At 37.8% G+C, this 22,035-nt stretch overlaps 2 protein-coding genes across 2 annotated transcripts; one reads left to right on the top strand and one right to left on the bottom strand.

The window, feature by feature from the left end:
* The first annotated feature begins 430 nt into the window (after positions 1 to 430).
* Positions 431 to 3,256, top strand: LOC306765109 (coenzyme Q-binding protein COQ10 homolog, mitochondrial). The gene is made up of 5 exons (XM_079252467.1): positions 431 to 587; positions 1,170 to 1,322; positions 1,620 to 1,812; positions 2,135 to 2,236; positions 2,892 to 3,256. The coding sequence occupies exons 1-5, from the start codon at positions 484 to 486 to the stop codon at positions 3,057 to 3,059; spliced, it is 720 nt and encodes a 239-aa protein (XP_079108593.1). The 5' UTR covers positions 431 to 483; the 3' UTR covers positions 3,060 to 3,256.
* A 5,401-nt stretch (positions 3,257 to 8,657) lies between these two features.
* mylk5 (myosin, light chain kinase 5) lies at positions 8,658 to 20,203 on the bottom strand (the record flags this gene model as incomplete). Its single annotated transcript, XM_079253110.1, has 16 exons — positions 8,658 to 8,860; positions 9,364 to 9,504; positions 9,592 to 9,679; positions 9,753 to 9,882; positions 9,966 to 10,118; positions 10,979 to 11,102; positions 11,181 to 11,398; positions 11,478 to 11,681; positions 13,050 to 13,152; positions 13,250 to 13,561; positions 13,645 to 13,798; positions 13,886 to 14,013; positions 15,360 to 15,530; positions 15,780 to 15,932; positions 16,515 to 16,652; positions 20,068 to 20,203. The coding sequence occupies 16 exons, from the start codon at positions 20,201 to 20,203 to the stop codon at positions 8,658 to 8,660; spliced, it is 2,556 nt and encodes an 851-aa protein (XP_079109236.1).
* Positions 20,204 to 22,035: the final 1,832 nt, after the last annotated feature.

Here is a 22,035-nt window from a genome sequence, read left to right as displayed (position 1 = left end):
GCACACATCCCCACCAAATACCCTGAGGCCCCAAAAGCAGTCACATATTTGGAGACAAAGAAAGACATTCCAGAGCTGAGTAGTGCTGGTATTGGCGTCTGGGGCAAAGCTTCACAGATGACGCAGACAGTCGCTTTCAGGCAGCACCACGAAAAGAAAAAAAAAAAAAAACACCGTAATTTGACCAACAAAATTAAGTACAAATCTAGAAACAAATTTTACGAATCAAAACATGTTTAATATCACACCAATTTAATATCAGAACTTAATATCCCACCTCGTTGAGCGTATCATTTAAAACCCACCCACAAGCTTTTTGATTGGCCATAGCTGCTGTTACGTAAGATACTTTCCATTTATGGAAGAAGGGCGACTGCGCGGCTCCCAGTAAAGAGCCGGTACGCAACCAACTACGTATTTGTCAGGAACTACAAGTTTTTTATATAGTTAAAATATTGAAAATTCTTTTATAACATCTTAACAATGAGCCAAAAGACGAAGTCTCTCCTCTTCAAAGCCCTGTTGGATATGAATGACACGTATTTTCTAAAGCATTTTCGGGGAAACACAAGAGGAACACATTTCAGGTGAGTTTTACTTTCCACCAGAGACAGGTAGGCGGAGTACTCAATGCTGCATTTTCTCCTGTCAAAGTTGGGTTTCGTTAGTGACACGACCATTATTAACATGTATAATAGAGTTCTTGCTGTTTTTTGTGACATAAAAGCAGGGTAGTTATTCAGAATGGCACCTGTCACATATTTATTTCCCAGACCTTTCGAGACGCACTTTAAAGTGTTGCAACGCATAGCAGACCCACAGTCACGCCACGGGACTCAAGAATAAGGAGAAATTGTCTTTTTCCACAAGTTGTTGCGATAGTTTCATGAGAGAAACAAAATGGTTAAGGTAATTTAAGCAGGAAAGATTTCACAAAAATAGTGTGGATTAGCTTTTCCCAGACAAAATTGCACATAAAAGTGAATGGATGCTCACAAATTCTAGCTCATGAACACTTCACACATTGTAGGCAAGTTGTTATGTTAAAATCTACAGAAAGTGCAAATATGTGCAGTCATCAGCATGTTTATTCTGACAGAGTTATAACAAGAGCCTATTTTCTCCATACTTCATTAATGTGCTTACAAATGTACATTTCATTTTCTTAGACATTTGGGTTCTTGTGGGACTGCAGCTGCGAGGAGGAGCAGCCTTCAACTCTGCCCTGTCACCCCCATTAACACACCCAGCCGCAGCTTCATCAATCTGGCAGCTCCTATCAGCACTCGCAGGATGGAGTACTCCGAGTGCCGGATACTGGAGTGAGTGCTTTAATATGATGTTTAATGGTTAAAAACACAATATGAAAAGCATAAGCCCTAGTGGATGAATGGGGAAATACCCTGACTTAGTTTACCTAAAGTGTGGAAGAACAGTAAAGATAACTTTCAGATTAAATTGAATAAATAAATTGCCCTGTTGTGGTCATTAAATTGTAATCAATGAGCGTAAGTGTAAAGCTGAAGAGGGTAAAAGTTACGCTTAAAGAAAGAAATAAGATGACTGAAATCTATATAATTTGATTTGTTTTATCTTTGTCTTCATGTGATTGTGTTCAGGTACACTCCAGAGCAGATGTACAATGTGGTGGCTGATGTAGAAAAATATCAGTATTTTGTTCCTTGGTGCAAGAAGTCTCGGACGAGGAAAGGATCAAATGGGGACATTCAGGCGGAGCTTGAAATAGGCTTTCCTCCCATCATTGAGCGTTACACATCTGAGGTCACCTTTGTTCCAAACCACCAAGTCAAAGTAGGTCATTATTCCGGTTGATGCATAAAAGCACAAAAGTATTTTGAGTGGTGTGTCACCTTTTCAGTTCAGTGAAAGCTAGCCAGAAGCAGCCTGACAAGGCTTCAGAGGAACTCCAAATTTTAATTATCTTCTTTTCAGTCAATGCGGCTTCTAATTTCAGGTTTACAGATGATACATTTTAGTCATTAAAATCAATCAGTTTTTCATCATCATAATGGTTTATTCTGTGATCTTCCAGAAATCAGTGATTAGACTCTCATTGTTTGACTTTGTCACCTTTTGGCAATCGGTGATAATGGATTGTTTTGTTGTGAAACAGGCTGTGTGCACTGATGGATCCCTCTTCAGCCATCTTGAAACTACATGGAGGTTTGCACCTGGTGCCAAAGACCTACCAGACTCTTGTAAAGTGAATTTCTCTGTAAGTGTTTTTTCATCTTTTTTAAAGTGAAATTACTGTCTGAGATGGAGAGTCATTGAGTTTCTGCAGCAATAACATTAAAAAACCAGGGTGAAAATTGAATATGATATCAAATTAATTAGGAAATAATTCATCTCACTGATCACCGAGCAGTAACTTACCTTAAGGCCTCTAGAGATCAAATTGCATGCTTAAAGACAGACTAATTACAAACCCTTGCTCATGTACTTTTATGAATGGATTACCAGGTGAGAGGAAGTGCTGAGTAAAATCTCCTTACCTTCTAAATTTAGTCCTGAGCACCATGCCCATGTCCTTTCAGGCTGGAAATAGCTGTAAGGATAAGGAACATATCAAGGTGCTGCTGACAAGAGTCTGACCTTAATTTTGGCACAGATTACTTTGGTATGAGCCAAGAAGTGGTTGGTTTTTTAGTTAAATTTATGACATAAGAGATGCTGTGGACCCAATCTTTTAAAATATTTGAAGGAAGTGAAGTCTGACTATCAAATGTAGTCGGTTATTTTGTGAAAGATATTTTTGGTATTTATTTATGTGACTTTTTAAATGAAATTTTCAACCTTAAGAATATGCATTTAGGTAAGAAACCACAAAGCATTTGCTTATATTTTTTTGCTTCTTGTTTCTTCTGTAGGTGTCGTTTGAGTTCAAGTCTCTTCTGCACTCTCAGCTTGCTACAATGTTCTTTGATGAAGTGGTGAAGCAAATGGTCAGTGCCTTCGAGTCACGAGCAGCAACACTTTACAGAAGCCGGCCAGAAGCATTGCTGAGGAGACGGTCAGCACTAAGCAACACCCTCTGACCTCCTTTTGATTCCTAAACCCTCAGATTTGGAAACATTCCCTCTCATCCTGCTGATTTACGTACAATTCTTCCTTGTTGGGCTTGGGAAACTCGATCTTCCCTTTGCACTGATTTTTATTTTATTATTGACTTGACATGTACATAGAATGTACTCCTAATTTTATTTATTTAATATGAATTAAGCTAATTTATTGCTGTGCTGTATATTTGTATTTATTTTTATGGATTTTATGGAAGAATAAATGCATGGTTTCAAATTAGCATGTTTGACTGAAATTATTTCCTTCAAAATTTGTGAGACTGTAACTCCCGCTCCCGATTGGAAAAAAATGCATTTTATTTCTTATTTGAAATATTATTTAACAGGGACAGAGCACACTATAAATAAAGGAATAAATAAATAAATAAAGGAATAAAAAATAAAGACCCCTAAATAGGCCAGACTTAGCCAAAGGGCTAAATTTCATCTGTTGTTCCTGGCCAGATCTTACAACTTCCTGGAACAAAAAGGGGAGAAAAAAGATGAGAAAAGCACTTATCAATCAATATTAAATATGAAAAAAAACAAACAAAAAAAAACCACTCAACTAGAAAAGGATTCAGAGGACAGACATTGACCAAGCAGGTCATTTCCACCCAACTGTAATTTCCATCCTGTTATAGTTCTACATTCATTTTTTATACACCACTGATGATCAAAATGTTTAGCATTTGAATTGATGACATAAGTAATTGACATATTTATTGAAAACAAAACAACCTAACCAGAAGTTCTTTTACTACTTAGCAGTGGGAAAGAATCTTTAGAAAAAAAGGGTGTGTACAGCTCACTCCTCAAATTTCAAGCAAACAAAGGTCAACCATGACTTTTTGCCCTCTTTTTTTTTCCCAGAAAAGGAGGAAATATACCAAGTAGTTTTTTCATGAATTTATTAACAGACAGACACACACTTGGGCTTGGGAGACTCGAAAACATAAAATCTTAAAGATATTACCCAACAGGTTCATACTTTATTCTTTTGCCTGGCATTTTCTTTGTGTGATTGAAGCGTTTGTGTTTTTGCTCTTAATAACTAAGCAAGACCTAATACAAGCAATTATTTAAATAATTGTGGATTACATTTACGTTTAATCGATAACTGGTTACTTATTGTTTGGTTTAGGCAAGCATCAGTTTGGAGGGGAAAAACTTACAAGAATGGTTATGCAAGTACCATTCCAGCGACCCACCCAGTTATTCTCAGAGCACCAAGGTGTCCTTTGTATGTGTGTGTTGTTGTCAAAACATGTGGTGCTCATTTTACTTTGTAAAAGGCTTTTCATAATTTTAGGAGCATAATGTATAGACCACAATGTCATCAGTTGCATTTATTACAGTCATTACTACAATTATAAGCATTAACAGTAATAATAGTTTTCACTTTATTAATCCCAGTTGGGAAGTTGGGCTGTGCATTTCACCCTTCTCTAAACTTACTGCCATGTTGGAGCCCCCATTGAGCAGGTGGTGGGATATGAGCTTTGCTCTGCAGGACCCACAGTGGATCATCTGTTGACTTGAACCGATGTTCTCTAGACCCAAACCCACCTATGAGACAACATTGCTACCATTCCCCTCTATCAAGTCTGAAATACATTTAATCCTATCTGAAAAGAAGCAGTAATTTACAGCTGTGATCTGTTGTAACAAAGTTAGTTCGGTACGTCTGTGCGACGGAACCTTGTGCTCAGTTCATCGAGGCTGAACTGGTCCAGGTCTGGTTGTTTATGTAGCTTATAGACATTTCAAGAAATAACAGGTCAAACTGAGGAAGGGCTTTGACTCAACAATGCAAAGGAAAGTTAATATTTCTCCCTAAATCACTGTGTTGCATTTGCAGAATGCCCAGGATATTAACAGTTCCAGAAGTTGAGTCTTTTTTCCTGTAAGTGCATCTTAAACTAAACATAGACGGATGCTCCAGCCAGTTTCTGCCAACTGTAGCGTTGCAGTTTCTTCATTAGTTTGTGAAGTAACACAATGGAGGTAAATTGGAGCAGCAAGCCCCGTTAGCTGCTCCATATGTTGTGATGGCCATTTCTTAGCAGGTGTCAAGTTCTTTTCTGTTTTTTTTTTTTTTTTTTTATAGACATAAACTTCAACTTTATGCTGCCTTGGGGTGTGTTTAAACTTTCCACATTTTTTTCTGTAATAAACATAATAAAATTTTGTAAATGACCAGCTTAATAAAAACAAAAACAAAGCAAAACAAACAAACAAGAACATGTCCTCACTGTGTTTCTTGCTTCATGGATCTTTTTGATGTTTTCTCAACTCTGGGGAAATTATTTGAAGAATTAAAATAAAAAAGGGGGATAATTACTTTCAAATCCCTTTTCCAAATCAAATTGTTTCAATCGACTAATTCTAATTTCATCTTTCAACGTAGTTATATAGTTTTAATTTTACTGTAGTTGGTTTTCCAAAAATAATGTTCTTAGAAAATAAAAAATATCACTCAAGTTTTCTCAAATGCAGCATGTCCATTATAAGCTGATAACCAGCATAACATCATTGTTTGTAAATAAACAACCATATATGTCTTTATGAATGGGCATTGAGTAAGTACAAAATTTTGCTTTTTTTATAGTTGCCTTTAGCAAGTTGCTAGTCACGTTATTGGACTTGAGTTGTGCAACGTTTTGTTACTCTAGACATGTGGTAAAGTAATTTAAACTGGGCCTTTTGTATGTGAAGCACAATACCTTTACTTACCTCTTGGAACTTTTGTGGGTTTTCCCAAATAATTAACTAAGATATCAATGGAGACTGGGATGTTGCGTAAACACTGTTGTTTCTTGTCTTGCGCAATCTCCCAGAAACTATAAAAGGCAGGAGATTTTCATGCAGAGAAGCAGGGATTCAACAATGACAAAAATGAAGAAAATTGCCGTCTTTATTCTAACATTTACCTGCTGTCTCTGTGGACCAGGTATGGATGAGAATACTGATAAAATTAGTCAGTGTTCAGGATCAACCAGTTGTTGTGACACCTGCTCCCTCACATCTATGAGTCAACAAGTGGGTGCACTAAAAGAAAAAGTTGCAAACATGGCAGAAAAAATAACATTTTTGGAAACTAAGCAGCAAAACACCGACAAAGAAGTCTTACAGCTACAGAGCCTCATTGGCGGTAAGATCTTTTTTTAAATGGATTATATGAATGTAATACAGTTCTTGGATGAATTCTTCTGATTTGTTCATGGTCATTTCCTGTTTTCAGGCATTCCTAAGGTGGCTTTTTCTGCAGCTCTCAGGGATTCTGGCAATGGAGACATAGGACCTTTTTCCACTGCCACCCCACTTCAGTATGAAAAGGTTTTCTCCAACACCGGCAGCAGCTACAATCCGTCAACAGGTGTGTCCAGAAACAAGGTACAAAGCTAAAGAAAAAGAAAGACCAGCAACTCATCAAATGTAATCCTTTTGCTGATTTTTTTGCAGGCATTTTCACAGCCATGGTTGAGGGAACATACTTCTTTCGATTCTCAATGTTCAACAACCTCAGTCCGACTCCCAGCTCTGTTGTGAGTCTTAAAAAGAATGATGAAAGGTTAACGTCTGTATGGGACACCAGTGGGACTGACAGTAATGACATGGGAAGCAACGCTGTGGTCATTCATCTGAAGGTGGGAGACAGCGTGTATGTGGAGCTGGCGGCAAACAGGAAGGTGTATGATGATGCAATGAACTACAACACCTTCAGCGGTTTTCTGCTTTTTACAGAGTAATTCAAAATGTCTTTTAAATGTCTCTTTATTCACAATGCTGGCTAATTAAGCCTCAAATGTGGAAGAGTTCAGTTTAAAATTGATCAAATATGAACAAAATGTTTTAATAAAATGAATAAAATGTACTATCACTTATGTCTGAGAGTTTGTATAAACCATTATTATGTTTTTTTTTTTTTTTTTATGTTCTGGAGATAAATTACTTCTTCCAAACAATATGTAAAGTATGACAGAAGATCCAACAGTACTTGAACAGGCTTAGTTTTTTTGAATGACAAATTGCAATTATACAACTGGTTAAAGGACGGCTGCGCCACGATCAAGTCTGAATTCTAGCCTGGGACCATTTATTTGATTTCTTTGTTTGTATAGTGACATTCAATTTTCTTCAAATAGATTTAAATATTTACAAAACTGATGAGACAGGCCATGCACAGTGACCTCCAATTGCAAAAGAATGATTAGCATTAGACAGCCTTTTGGAGTTATCTTTTTGATTAGTAGTGGTCAGTGGACACATGTTCAAGAGTCATTTTTAAGTGCTGGCAGTATTTTGGATGGTATAATTCCACATTAGCTACTTTAGTGAACTTAAGTGCGTCATACCAAACCCACTGGCTTGCCTCACCAACAAGGAATTCATTCACACACACTGCCACCTACTGACCAATTAGTGTAAGTCCAAGTATATAATAATGGTTTATACAAACTCTCAGACATAAAATAAGCTTTGTCTTTAAAATGAAGTGGACTGAATAATGTAGCTTATGTAATGGTGATCAATAGTGTGTCTCAGCCAGTTAAAACTAAAACAATCTCTGAGATTTAATTAACTTGTTTTCCTGATTTGTTTTAGTTTGATATTAATTTATTTATCTTTAATGTTCATTTATAAGTATGAAAAACAGGGCAAATAAAAGGAAAAAAGTCTGTAAAAAGCACCCACTTGTACTGAAGTCCCTCATAGGTTAAACTGCTGCATAATAATGCTTTTTTCTCTCACTCTTTGTCTTTTTTAATGAGATGTTAAAAAATTCAATCTATGTTACAACATGTGTTAAATCAAAATGACAAATGGAGCATGGTTTCAACTATACATACATATATATATACCTGCAACTGTACTTAGTTTATATATATATATATATATATATATATATATATATATATATATATATATATATATATATATATATATATATATATATATATATATATAAACTAAGTACAGTTGCAGGTACTATTGTTATAGAAAAATACAAAAAAATGAGAAAACGTGATCCTACAATTAGATGCACATTCAACTTAAAAAAAAAAAACAAAAAAAAAAAAACCCCAAAAAGAGCAATTATTCACTTTAGTTATCACTTTAGTCTAGAACTGATTAAGCTTTTCTCTGATCATAAATTGGGGTTTTTAGTAATATTTATTCTTTTATTTAAACCACCAACAGGTCAGTCAGAAATCACAATTCATCGTCAAAACAACAACATTTCAGGTCTTCTTAAAATTTTTATACCAATTTATTGTCTGCTGCAGCCACTCACATCTTCACAGTTGCATCTGAAACCATATTTTAGTCAGTTCATCTCTACATCTTCCATAATGAAACATCCCACTCTTAGCATGCTGCCCCATAACTAGATTAATCTGAATCATCTAGAATGTGTACAAAAATACATGTGTTATAAAGTTCTGCTACAGGTTTTACAACTTTGCCCTTATTTGCATTCCTCTGTTCAAAACATAAATGTACATTTTCAAGCACTCAAAAGCATAAAATTCATACAGTCTGTCTCTGCGTTAATAGCTATAGAAGCTATATCTATTCAACAACTAGTTTGGCCGAGCAGTATGCCTCCCCATGGTCATTTGTGGCCCTGCAGGTGTAAATGTTGGCATTTTCTGGGCCAACTTTTGATATAACCAGAGTACAGCGGCCATCTTCCTCATACTCTAACTGCACTGTGGATGTCTCCTCCACAGGTTCATCACCACACAGCCACACCACCTCAGGGTCAGGATATCCTGCCAATATAAAAAGGAATAGAGAAGTCAAACATTACTAAACAGAGCTATTTTTATTGCTATAGAAGCAAGTCAAGCTGCAAGTCTTTTAACCCTGAATAATAGCCATATGTTATTATAAGCATGCACACGTGACAAAAAATATGATCACCTCTTGTAAACTGTAGCATGTAAAAGGAAGTTAATGTCATACACATGAACACAATTAGGTAAAGAATATAAATTACCAAATGATATGTGTACGTTAGAGGGCAACTCTTCTGAGGCTGTGACTGTATTAAATGTTTAAAAATGTTGGAAATTGTTATCTCATAGAGGCAAAATTGTATTACTTCCTTCTTGATCAGTGGGTTAATTTATAGGATGTGCAACAACAAGGTAACATTTGTCTTGTATGAACATTTTACCTGATAATTATTGTAGATTATATTCTTACAAGTAAAGGGAGACTGGAGTTAACTTCCTTTCTTGTGCTTATGTTGGTGCAACATGTTGGCGTGTACCTGTGAGATGACATGATAGATGAGCACAGGATCCCTGAGTCACAGTCTGGTCTTCCAAACTCTGGGTGAACAGGGGGGGTCCCTGCATCTTGCGCTCCAGAGACTCCAGGGCTTGCTCTGCTTCTGGACTCAGGGGTGAAACTATAGGTGACAACAATAAATAAATAACAATTAAATCTTATTGTAAAATGGTCCTGAAAACTTGATGATAGACCATAGGTGTCTCACCCTCTCCTACGCTTGCGGGAGATACGGAGCTGTCACTTTTGGAAAGTAGAGCCATCCTCTTTAGGGCCAGCATGGCCTTACCAGCTTTCTGTAAGACAAATTTCTCTGTGAAGAAACTCAGTTTAGGAGGTAAAAATGTGCAAGTACAATGTTAGTGGTACCTTCCACTTTTGTCTGGCAAGAAACCTCTTCATCTTCTCTTTGGACAGACACTTTGTGGTGGCGTGGTCTCCAGAGTCAAATGCTGCCATCCATGGATGGGCAAGGGCCTCTTGACAGGACATCCGCTGTCTGTTAAATGCAGAGAGTTGTGACTGGCTGACTAAAGACCGAATTGCTGGTTCAGTGCTGTGGCTATATGTTCATGAAATCACCTGCAGTCCTTATTGAGTAGGGAGCTGATAAAATTTTTGGCCTCCTCTGTTATTTCTTCAAAGCTTTCTTCATCAAACTCCCACTGAGCTGCGGTGACCAAGGCCAAGGTCTCTGATTCACTGTTACCCTGGAATGGAGATTCACCACTCAGCCTACAAAAACAGATCAAAGAGGATCCAAGTCTATTCCTTCCACTAGGTGGCATTAAAAGTCTAAAAATCAGAAGGCTCATCTTCTTGATGCATCTTCTAAATGTCAAACATGGATAGTTAGGACAGCACAGTGTATGTGAAACCTGTACTAGTTTAATGTAAAACAGTAAACATCTACTACTCTTACATGAAAAGATATGGAGTAGATAACTATGTATAAAATCCATGTACACAAAAATAATTCCCCATAGATGTTTATTGAAGCCTCCACAAGAAGTAGTCCAATTTAATATGTTAACTTCCCATAACAGAAGTCTTAAAATGTCATCTAATTGTTTACTTGGCCCTACATTTCAATCTCTTTTGTCTTTTTCTTTCCTTTTTTTCTCGTTATTCGCTCCCAACAGCAGCCACCTTTGGCTTAAAAAGATGTTACATAAAAGTTTTGAAGTAAAAACTGACTAAAACATGTTTTAACAAGGAGCTTAAACTGTTATATAAGCAGGTAAAGTTGAGGGGAGCTGCAGTTCCAGGTGATGATATCTAGACGTGTCCACTTTCACTGTATCGTTCTGTTTTGTTTTTCTTTAGTTTAAACAGACATTTGACATGCTGTTGCTTGTGAGTATGTGGCAAAGCATGCTAATTTATCTAGCAGTTATTTGAGGGATTATTTCTTGAGAAACTTCCTGGAACGGCTGCCAACCAAGGGAGATGGAGTCAGTCTTTTTATTATTTGTACACACTAGAAAGTGATAATAATCTTTTTGTTTTGCCTTTGAGCAAGAAAATCATTTATGTGTTTACAGAAATATTATATAATTCATTTGAAGTGGGAAGGGAAAATAAGAGTCACTTACAAGATGTAGCAAATGACCCCAATGCTCCACATGTCGGTAGCCAAAGACACAGGTTCATAGTTGATAACTTCAGGTGCTACAAACTCAGGAGTCCCATGCATCACTTTCAGAGGTGTGTTGTCATCTGTTAAACAGAAATTGTTAAAATTAAGTACACAAACGCACTGAAGTTACACACATCATGAAATTAGATTTGACATACCAAGCTTGCTGGCCAATCCAAAGTCAATAATCTTTATGGAGGTGCCAGTGGTGTCAACACATACAATGTTTTCAGGTTTGAGGTCCAGGTGGACAATTCCCTGCTGATGCATGTAAGCAATCCCCTCCAGGATCTGCTGCATGTAGGACACACTGGTAGGCTCTGTATGCTCAAAGTTGTCATCAACAATACGCTCAAACAGTTCCCCACCTGCAATACTGCAAAAAAGGAAAGCTGACAGTTGGCATGCACTCAATATTTGCAGTACCTATGACTATTTAACACAAAGATACTTACAACTCCATTATCATGACCATCTCAGGCTTGTGATCATATGCTGCCAGACACTGAACCAGTTTGGGGTGATGAAGGTAGTTCATTAATTCTATCTCTCTACGAGCAGCCTCTCTTTCTTTGGTACGGCGACCTTTGTAGAATTTCCCAGCACACACAAGTCCTGTCTCTTTATGCGTCAACTTGAACACCAAACCAAACTTCCCCCTAATGAAGACACAAGTCATTAAAGATGAAATGTGACCTTTACAGATCAGGATCCATTAATACTTCAATACATAGTGCAAGTCCTTAAAACTTACTTTTGTCATTTCTCAAATTTACTAACTGCAACCCTGAAAGTAGTAAAAGCCATAATTGTAACACCACACTTACGTTGAAGTTGGGACGTAAATAAAACAGAATGCAACCATTTGTAAATCCTTTTAAACCTATAATATGTTTAATACATTACAAAGATGAAATTTTTAATGTTTAAACTGACAAACCTATTTTTTTTTTTTTTTTTCAAATATTCACTTGGCTGAAAACTAACATTGAATGTGCGACCTTCGATCCCTCTGGAAATACTTCATTATAAGCTGACATCATCGTGTAAAGATGAAAACTATTGTCAGTTAACACAGTTTGATGCAACACATGCAAGATGGAACTCTACCGTGCATAGCCAAAGCCATACTACCAGCAACACCCAGAAACACCAGAAGTTTCTCTGGGCTCGAGCTCATCTCAGATGGACTGATGTGACGTGTGCTGTGGTCGGACAAGTTTACATTTCAACTTGTTTCTGGAAATCATGGACATGGTGTTTTCAAGGAAAACCATTAAAAGGATTATCTGGATTGTTGCCAGCACAAAGTTGAAAAGCCAGCATCTGTGATGGTATGGGGGGGTGTGGGTAACTTGTACATTGGTGCTGAAAGATACACACACGATTTGGCGCGTAACTTATACTACCTCCAATCTGTTTTAGGGACTTACTAATTTAATTTATATGTATTTTATAGTTATTTTAAACTTTACTTATTTCAGCAAGACACTGCCAAGCCACATTCTGCAGCTGCATATCACATTATGAAGTGTAATGAAGATCCCAGACTTAAACAGCTGAAATTCTACATCAAGCTAGAATGGGAAAGAATTCCACCTACAAAGCTTCAACAATTGGTGTCATCCGTTCTCTGTTTTGAGTGTTGTTCAAACGATAGGTGATCTAACACAGCAGTAAAAGGGCCACAGTTCGTATTACAGGCATCAAATTCAAAATGTGTGAATATTTGAAAACAAACACACAAACAAAACAAACGTTATAACTTTAAACATGTAAAACATTATACTATATTTCTATTAATATATTTAACAACATCCAAACTTCTTTGGAACCGGGGTTGTACATAGAATCATGTCTCTGCACGTTTATATTCTAATCTTTGCAATGACACACTTGGCAGCATTTCAAGTCCTCCCATATCCTTGCTGTCTTTTAAAATCTCAAGGTCTCAAAGTCATTATTTTCCAGTTCCAGCTGAAAGTGCTCTTTGCCTCAACCTTTGAAAGAAAATTTCAGAAACTTACATGCCCAGTTTTTCCTGCAAATTGTAGTGATCTGTAACTTTGTTGGTTTGGTCGATTGTGACACAGGTATACACATGAGGAGCTTCTTGTGTTTTCCCAGACCCTATGTTCACAAACACAAGAGTTTAATGTAAAGCTTATCATATTTCCCTATAGTTCACATTTTCAAATGTGGTGTAAAAAAGTCCATGTGACCTCACCTTCTTGCGCCATCGTAACAACTGGTGAAACTGGGCTGGGTTCACTTACTCCAACAGAATTAAAAGCTCTCACTCTGAAACAGTATTCCTCTTGAGGCTGCAGCCCTGAACACACTCTATATGAGGTGTTCTTACACTGGGCAGTGAGCTCGCGCCAATCCCCAGGCTGAGCAGGTCCTTTGTTTTTCACCTCAACCACATAACCCAGGATGACACTGCCGCCGTCGTAGCAGGGGCCAGACCAGGACAGCACGAGGTTGGACGCAGAAATTAGGGAGATCACAGGGCACGAGGCAGGCGGCTCTGGTCTATCTGTTGAGGGGATTATTTTGAAAAATTTCCAGGAAACTGTTTTATTTGGTCCCTCCACTTGGTGTGAATCAGAATCATCTTACCTATGACAGAAAGGGTAACAGTGTGTTGTGCTGAGTTTTTGCGATCTTTCACTACAACAGTGTAGCGACCTGTGTGCTGGGGTTTGGCTTCTGCTATAACCAGCGTGCTGCTTTGGTCTGTATTTTCCGTCCACAGCTCTGAATCATCCAGTATCTACATGCAAAAGACAGATGAAAGTAGAGATGATTACCTTGGTGACAGAAGCTGATGTTTTGTTATTTATCTTTTAACTTAGGGTACCTGCTCTTTGTTTCTGATCCAACATGATACTACAGGGGGGCTTCCAGAGAAACAACACGTCAGCTTCGCAAAATGTCCTGCTTTCACCTCCAGGTGCTGAGGTGGATTTTCAAAACGTAATACTGGGCCTGCAAAGACAAAACACTTGAATCACTTGTCTCAAAGCTCCAAGTGTTAACACACTGGAAGGAAGCTAAATGTGTTGTGTGGGTTTGAGATAAAGACAATGAAATGTCTGGTGGTTTGCGTTGTACTGTAAAACTAGGCTCGTGCTGATACCATTATTATGCTATTTCTATGTACAGACCAATTCCCTCAAGTTACAACAAGTGGAAAACATAGTTGACCTATGCACACAGGTAAAGCCAGTCCTTATGAAATGCCCTTCTGTAAAATTAATCACCTTTTTTTTGCCATATAGTACACTGTAACACCAGACTAATGGAAAATAATTCCATATATGACCTGAAGTCAAAGTATTCTCATACAATGTCAGTATTCAAATTATGTGGCAGCAGGGTGGTGAATTTGACTGAGGTCAATCTGATAAAATGCTCTTTAGAGGCAAATGGTTCTCTTCTAATTTTTTTTTTCTATTCTTCATTTTTAATTTATGCAACAGAAACAGGAAGAAGAAAAAAAACAACAACACATAATGCATGTGCCTAGTATGTTCACTTAAAACAAACACCCAATACAAATACCCAAACTATAATGCAACTTTTCATGCTTTTGTTATTGTTACGTTTACACCCTAAGGTAAAGTTTCCTGGTGTATTGAAACAAAAGAGTCAAAGCCAGTGAACAAAAGCCTATAAACACTGGAGTTTCTTGCAAAAGCAGTCACACCACCTCTGCTAATGGTTAAGTACATCATCAGCATCAGCAGCCAAAACTGATAATATAGTGAATAATACTAAGAAAAAGAGAACAAAAACAAATGCAATGCTTGGGCAATTGAAAGAGGAGAGTGATAGTTTGAAAATAAATGTGGTTTTCTTACCCTTCCCTGAGTTAGCTCTCTTCTTTGGTATGACTTCTGCAAAGACAGGTACAGTGCAGGTAGGTTTTAGCAGCTGAGGTCAAAGGTGTGGCTCTGCTCTTTCTATGGCTATCAGTTTAACACACTCAGGAAGTCTGACTGTACAGTGCAATGTTCACATCCCTACAAGGCGTTTATTTGGATCCGAGAACTAGTGGGTGTATCAAGGAGCCACTTCGCTGTGGATGCTTTATGATTGGTATACATGTTGTCTGACAGCCAACCACAGAAGGACTCAAAGTTTGTTTCCTTTTAGAGATTCAGTGCCAAAATCCTGGTGAAGTTCAAAATGTAAAAATTACTGCTTAACAGTCAAAGAGAAAAGTGTCCTGCATTATGTTTTCACTACGTTAAGACTAATGTAACCTGAAAACAGCCACAAGCTTAGACATAATTCGTTTTCATACATGTAACAAATAACTATATGATTACCTCTCGGCGATGACACTGGACTCGGCATATCAGAACTCGTAGGCGAGGAAAGAATCGATCCTTTGCATTTCTGAAGCTCAGCTTTTGGAGTTTGAAGTGACTTTCCGTTTTCCGTGATGCTCTTAGAAGCAGAAGTGGGAGACTTTGAAACACCACACATGGTTTCGAAGTCTGAATTTGTTGCAAGCAAGAGGAAAATGAAAGAAAAGAGACCACTATCAGAAACAAATTTTGTAGCTCAGATCATTTTTGTACAGGAATAAATGCTGACAGAGATAACTTGTCAGCAGTACAGTTTGTATATAATAACAAATTGTTTCACATACTTGTTTCCTGAGCAGTGAACTTAGAGGAATTACAGACATATTTTCTGATAACCATTAAGAAAGATTCCTCGATCTGTTCCAGTGTTTTTCTCACCTCTTACAAACACTGCAGCGCTGCAAGGCGTTTTCCCTGCACTGTTTTCAGCCAAGCATGTGTAGGCTCCAGCATCTTCTGGTAAGCATTCCTTCACCGCAAATCGGGCCTCCCTGCCATTGAATGAAGGCTTCCCAAAACGTGCAACTTCACCTGCACAAAGAAACAAGCTAGAAGCACCATCTCCCATTTGTCTGATATTAACTCCTTCAGTCTTTTATATGGATGTCTTAGGCTGTCTTTTATTTAGTTATCTAGACATTGTCTCTTACTTTTTGGGGTTCATACTGTTTAAATGTTTACATAGATGCTTTTTAGTCTTCTATTTCATACTATGTTTTTCTAAATTCTGTCGTGTTTAAATGCACCAGACGTAACCTGCATCCTTGCATTTCTACATGTGGCTCTACCAACGACTCACTGTGACAGTCCAAAACAAATGTATTGCCTATTGTTTATAACAAACTTTAGTTTGAATTAAAGTCTCCAAAAATATCAAATATGTCAAACTGAGTTGATGGAAGTGTAACGAGCATTGGTTGGGAGAATATTTTTATGTGCGGCACTGGAAATGTTACAGTACTGCATCTTTAGCTAGTTGCAACTTGTCTTAATAGATATCACTGGTTGACTTTTTCTAGCAAATTGCAACCCGTTGTTATTGTTTGTTATACATAAAGAAATATATGACCTTCAGCAAGCACACAGAGAACAGTGTGAATTGTGCCTTCTCACCATTGTGCAGCCATGTCACTTTGACAGGCTGACTTCCTGTGAGAACCCCTCGTAGCACAAGGTCACGTCCTTCGTCGACACAACAGTCTTCTATGGGCTCTATAAAGTTAGGCGGATCCAGATTTTTACAAAGGGACCCTAGATGTGCAGGAGCAATGTGGAAAAGAGGTCATGTTTAATGATGGAGTCATGGGGTAACGACAATATAACTTTACTAAACTGCATCAACTTCATCTGAAGGTCTCACTTTAAACTTTCTTTATTCTAACAATTGCTTTTAACTACAAGTAAAAGTTTACATGAAACAAAGATATTCTCTGACTATTTTTCACACAAGAAGCAAAACAAACTGCTACAGAAACACACAGTATATAAGTGAGTTCTGTATTCAAGAATGACAGCCTATTTTCTAAGTTGCTTAAACAGTTTACACAACTTTTTCTCCTTCTCCTCCTTTTGTGTGTCGTACTACATTAGTATTAATCCAGTTATACTAGAGTGAAGCTGAATTCTTTCTCGGGGTTTGGATCCTTGCCCAGCTGGGGGTGAGTTCTGTAGTATTCCCAAGAACTTTGTTCTCCCTATTCCAGTAAGTTTTCAGAAAAACAAAGCATTATATTATATGTCCAATGATGATACTCATTAGCAAGTTTAATGAAACTGCAGCTATCTGTAAGGTCAGAAACTTTCAGAAAACATTGACTCAAGAAAGCCCAATCTGTTTTCTTTCTTTTTATATCCGTGTCACGCCATGTACCTGCATAAAGTTGACGCATCTGCTGTTTTACCATCAACCTTTAGCCAGTGTTTACCACATTCTCTGTAAACCCTGATGTTTGAAGACCTCGTGTTCTTGTTAAACCAGCTGTTTTGAGCTGCAAGTACATACAGACATACTGAGAGGTGTGGGTCTTCACACCTCCTCTCTTACACCATTGTAGCTCTGCTGAAACTACTTAAATGTTTCTTTCCTCACACAAGAACTTTTATCACTTGCAATTTATCATAGCTTTTTTTTCCCCCTTAAGTTTAATTCGTCTGTATCTTTTAAAGATAGTTTTTACTGGATTCTAATGCTTCTTCTGCACCCCACAGTAATTGTCTTGTACCTGAAATGTGCTATACAAATGAACCTACCCAGTATTTCTGGACATAATTCAGCTGAACTGGTTGTCCTAAAAGCTGTGTGACTGCTGAAAAGCAACATTTCAAAAATTACATATAGCCTACTTTGTTTTTTTCCCATTAATTAGTCAGCATACAGAGCTGCCCTGCACACACACACAGCCTGACCATAGTTTTAGTTTGGCATTTAATCAAGATCATTTAAATTTGAGCAGATAGTGCTTACATTATCAACCTTTAAACAGTTAAACAACATGAAATGTTGCACCTTTAAGATGTGCATGAGAATTACTTAGCGAAGAGTGGGAACAAATACTATCAAGGAAATGAGGCTTTCACTGATGGCTGTAATGAAAGTGAAAGATCCCCAGAACAAATAAACTATCATTAGCTGGGTGATCAAAATAAGCAAACACAACACCGGATATTTACTGTAATAATAATAAACTCTGGTGTGTGTGATAACAATTTTCGGTTAATCGTCTTTTTTTTATAGCTGGACCAAATTAAAACATTTTTAAAAGTCTGTTTTTTCCATGTTGCTTAACTGTCAAAATGATCATGTTTAAACTTGCCAGCTCGATTACTGACAGTATTAACATGGGGGAGGCGTCCATTTTAGTTCCTCTAAAGTTAAACATGTCATCTTAAACTGTTAATTTACTCCTAAAACAGTTATGCCCACAAATATTTGGACAATGATATAATTTTTATTGATTTGGGATCTGCATGCCACCATGATGGATTTGAAACTAAACAGGTGAGATGTTGTCAAAGTGCAAACTTTCACATTTAATTCAAGGAGTTGGAAAAAAAAAACATCCTATGATCAAAACTACTATAAATTCACTTTTTATTTTTAATTCTTTTTAAGAACAACTTGAAGACAATGACTTTGTCTGAAGCCTCACACCAGTCCCTCACCTCCCATTTATTACATGGGACTGCAATATGTAGCAGACTACATTACTTCTGTTGGCAATTCAGACCAAGCTGGTTATTCTCTCCTTGCTGCAGATCATGTGACTATCATCTGGCACCATGGCAACCACGTGTGTGAAGATGTCATATCAAATCCAATCCAAACTTTTCTGTAAAAAAAATATTATATTTCCTAATGTTGTATTTTATTCTTTTTTATTTGCATATCAATTCGATGACAAAATGATTAAAAACGGAATGGTCTGTAGTTTGTTCTTTTTTTTAACCCATTTTGAGCTCCTGCCTGCAATGCATCTTGGTTTATAGTGACCCTTTAGTGACCATTGATATGCACTACTTTTCAGGCTACTTTGTGGGGAGTTTTGGGTGGGCTACTTCTTTTCTCTCTGGACATTCTGACACCCCTAAAATTTTCCATGACCACTATAAAGGGCACTTTGTGGGGAATAGTATTGATGTTTGGATACAACCAGTGAAGTATGGAACCCATAAAGATTACTAAGCACTGGTTTTTTGTGGGTCTTTCTGCCCCCTCCCTCTCTGACATTCGTTGATTGAGATCTGACAACTGACTCAGCCATGGCAAAAGTTTTACGTGGCCGGTTCTGTTTGCTGTCATCAATAAACACCAAGGACCCAGAGTCATAGAAAGCCATACATTTTTTTCGCCTTCCAACTGCATCCACCATGTTTTACAGAAGATATGCTGTACTTTGGATCATGAACTATTCCATGCATTTCCACACTTTCTTCTCATCATTCTGGGACTAGTTAGTTTCATCTGTCCAAACAACAAAGTCTAGTTTGGACTTTTTATTTTTAAGGCTGATTAATGGTTTGTACCTTGTGGTGAACCCTCTGTATTTGCCCTCATTAAGCCTTCTCTTTATAGTCGACTTACATACTGATACACCTACTTTCTGGAGAGTGTTCTTCACTTGGGTGTTTAGAAGAGGTTTTTTATTTCTATGGAAAGGACCCTGCGAACATTCACCTCTGTTCTCTTCCATGGACATATATGTCTTTTCTGTTCAAAAGCTGTTATTGTTTTTTTTTTTTCAATCAAAAGATGGACTGTTTCACATCCATTGGAAGCTCTTTTGACCGCTTGTTGTGGGTTCACAGCAACAGATTGAACAAATACAAATGCCATGCCTGGAATCAACTCCAGACTTTTTACCTCCCAGATGCTGGATCAATGATGAAATAATCCATGAAGCTCATGAAATAGCTTTAGAGTTAACTGTCCAATTACATGTACTCTCTTGAAAAAGAAGCAGCTACATATTAAAGAGTTGTAATTCCTAAATCTTTCCTCAAATTTGCATGTGAATACCCCAAAATTAAAATGGAGTCTACACTATAAGTTTGTATTGTTTATAAAAACTGTATCTTGAACATGTTCTGGTAAACAGCTAAAGTAACTAAACTTGTGTCAGCATCTAAATATACATGGACCAGGCTATCTGTATCATGCAGGTCTTACCTGTATCAGAACATTTGACTAAGGTTCTGGTGTTTATCACTCCCATCCCATTCCTTTGCGCAGATGATGCACAGGATGGTTTGATGTGCATCTTCAAGGTTGAAACGTAACGCGGGCTGCTGCTGTCACTAGTCATGGTGTTTTTAAAAGAACGCGCCGGTGTTTACAAAAGAAAAACAACCGATAATTCACAAAGTCATTTCCCGGCCTGGTTGTCACACTTCCTTCCTCTGTCCCTGTGATGTGGGCCCCGGCAGTGTTGCCTCTCTTCTGTAAAACCAACAAGCTTCTGTGTCACTTTCCCCCCACTAAGCCTGTGAGGCTCTGCTGTCACTCCTCTTTTCTGCACATGTTCAAGCCCTCTCTTCTAACCCTCCCCTTAATCTACACTAACTCCACCTACGTGACAAAGCTTTCTGTTTTACTTATTTCATTTCAAGCATACCGGGCAGCTGCTTATCTCTTCACTCTGATGCCTGAACCTGCCCCCTAAACCCAAACCTCTGGTCTTTATTGTCATGAATAACACACACTCGATGCATAAACAAGGAAAGGTGGGAAAAGGGAGGGAGAGGAGGGACTTATCTACCCACCCAGCCAAAGGTCATACTGTGTGGTGTTTGTTGAATGCACTGCTGCTCAGTGATTTCTCTGTTTGCTTTGGTACTTATCAATGCTTGAATTGAACTTTGTAATGCCATCAACATCAGCTTTGCACAGGCTCATTACATATCTGTGGATTGTAAAGCTTTGTGCTCAAGGAGCCTGTGAAGCACCTGTTGCTTGTTAGTATGACAATCTGTACTGGTACAGTATATTCTTACACACACAAAGTGGCCAATTCCAAGGCAACCACCGCTACAGTAACCAGGAGATGTCTCTTGAGGGCCTTGCTTTTGTTAGACAGTCAACTCAAGAGAGTGCAGCAGAGCTCCAGTGGGTGAAATAAAATCACACATCTGCATCATGAGTTATGAGTTGCAATTATTAAATAATAAATGTTCAGCCTGACTGCCTTCAACATGTCTATTGTTATGTATTAATGAGGAAAGTTATTTGCATTTCAAGCGCTGAACGTCAAAGCTCGCTGAAGTGATTACAACAACTCTTTCCACTCCACTCCCATCCCAGCTTCCTAGATTCCACATCAGTGATCACACAGAATAGCACCACGAGGGGCTTGTTTTAGTTTTTGTGTGAGCAGAATTCCCAAATCAAACATTTACCCAAAGGCTGCACACACAGACAACCTTGTTCTAGCTTAGTAAAGATGAGTTTGAGAGTGAGGCCTGTGCGCAACTTCCTCTTTGCTTCATGAAATATTGCTTAAAAATAGCTCCTTGCTTTGAAAATGAAAGATAGTCATGTACAAACCAGAAAGAAAAGTGCACATAAGACTGAATGATGCTAACATTCTGTGACAGGCCTTGGTGGACTCTTTTTGTGAAGCTGATTGTTGTAACATTAGGGGGAATGTCACAGCACAAAAACAAGTAACCACTGTTGTACAGTGTTATACATTATAATGGACACAGTTTCTAATAGGGCTTGACTCACAGCTTTAAATAAACCACAACAGCTTGCTGGGTAAAAGACAAATTTAGAGGAAGTTGGTTAAAACTCTAAAGCTGCAGAGCTGCTTTTTTTTTTTTTTTTTTTTTTTTTTTTTTTTTTAATAATGAAAAAACTATGATAATGTTGTGTATTTTCCACTCGGCTTTTGCCCTGCAGCCCGATAATTAATGTTGTTTGAGCTCAGGGCTGCAAATTAGAGTCCAGAGAAGAGGGAGGCCTAACTAACTGAGGTATTCATGCCTCACTGCATATACCTCCCCCACTTCCATGGGCTTTTGCATGCCTCCAGGTAGATAGATGGTCCACCTTCTTTCCGAGAAAGAATTCTGTGATAAGGTTGGCTAGTCCCACCACCCAAATATGATGAGACAGATACAAGGGGGAGACAGTTAT

This window comes from Telmatherina bonti, assembly GCF_933228915.1.
Source record: "Telmatherina bonti genome assembly, chromosome: 14".
In the NCBI taxonomy this organism is placed as follows: Eukaryota; Metazoa; Chordata; class Actinopteri; order Atheriniformes; family Telmatherinidae; genus Telmatherina; species Telmatherina bonti.
The sequence above is the reverse complement of the archived record's forward strand: the minus strand, read 5'-3'. Positions and strand labels throughout refer to the sequence as shown.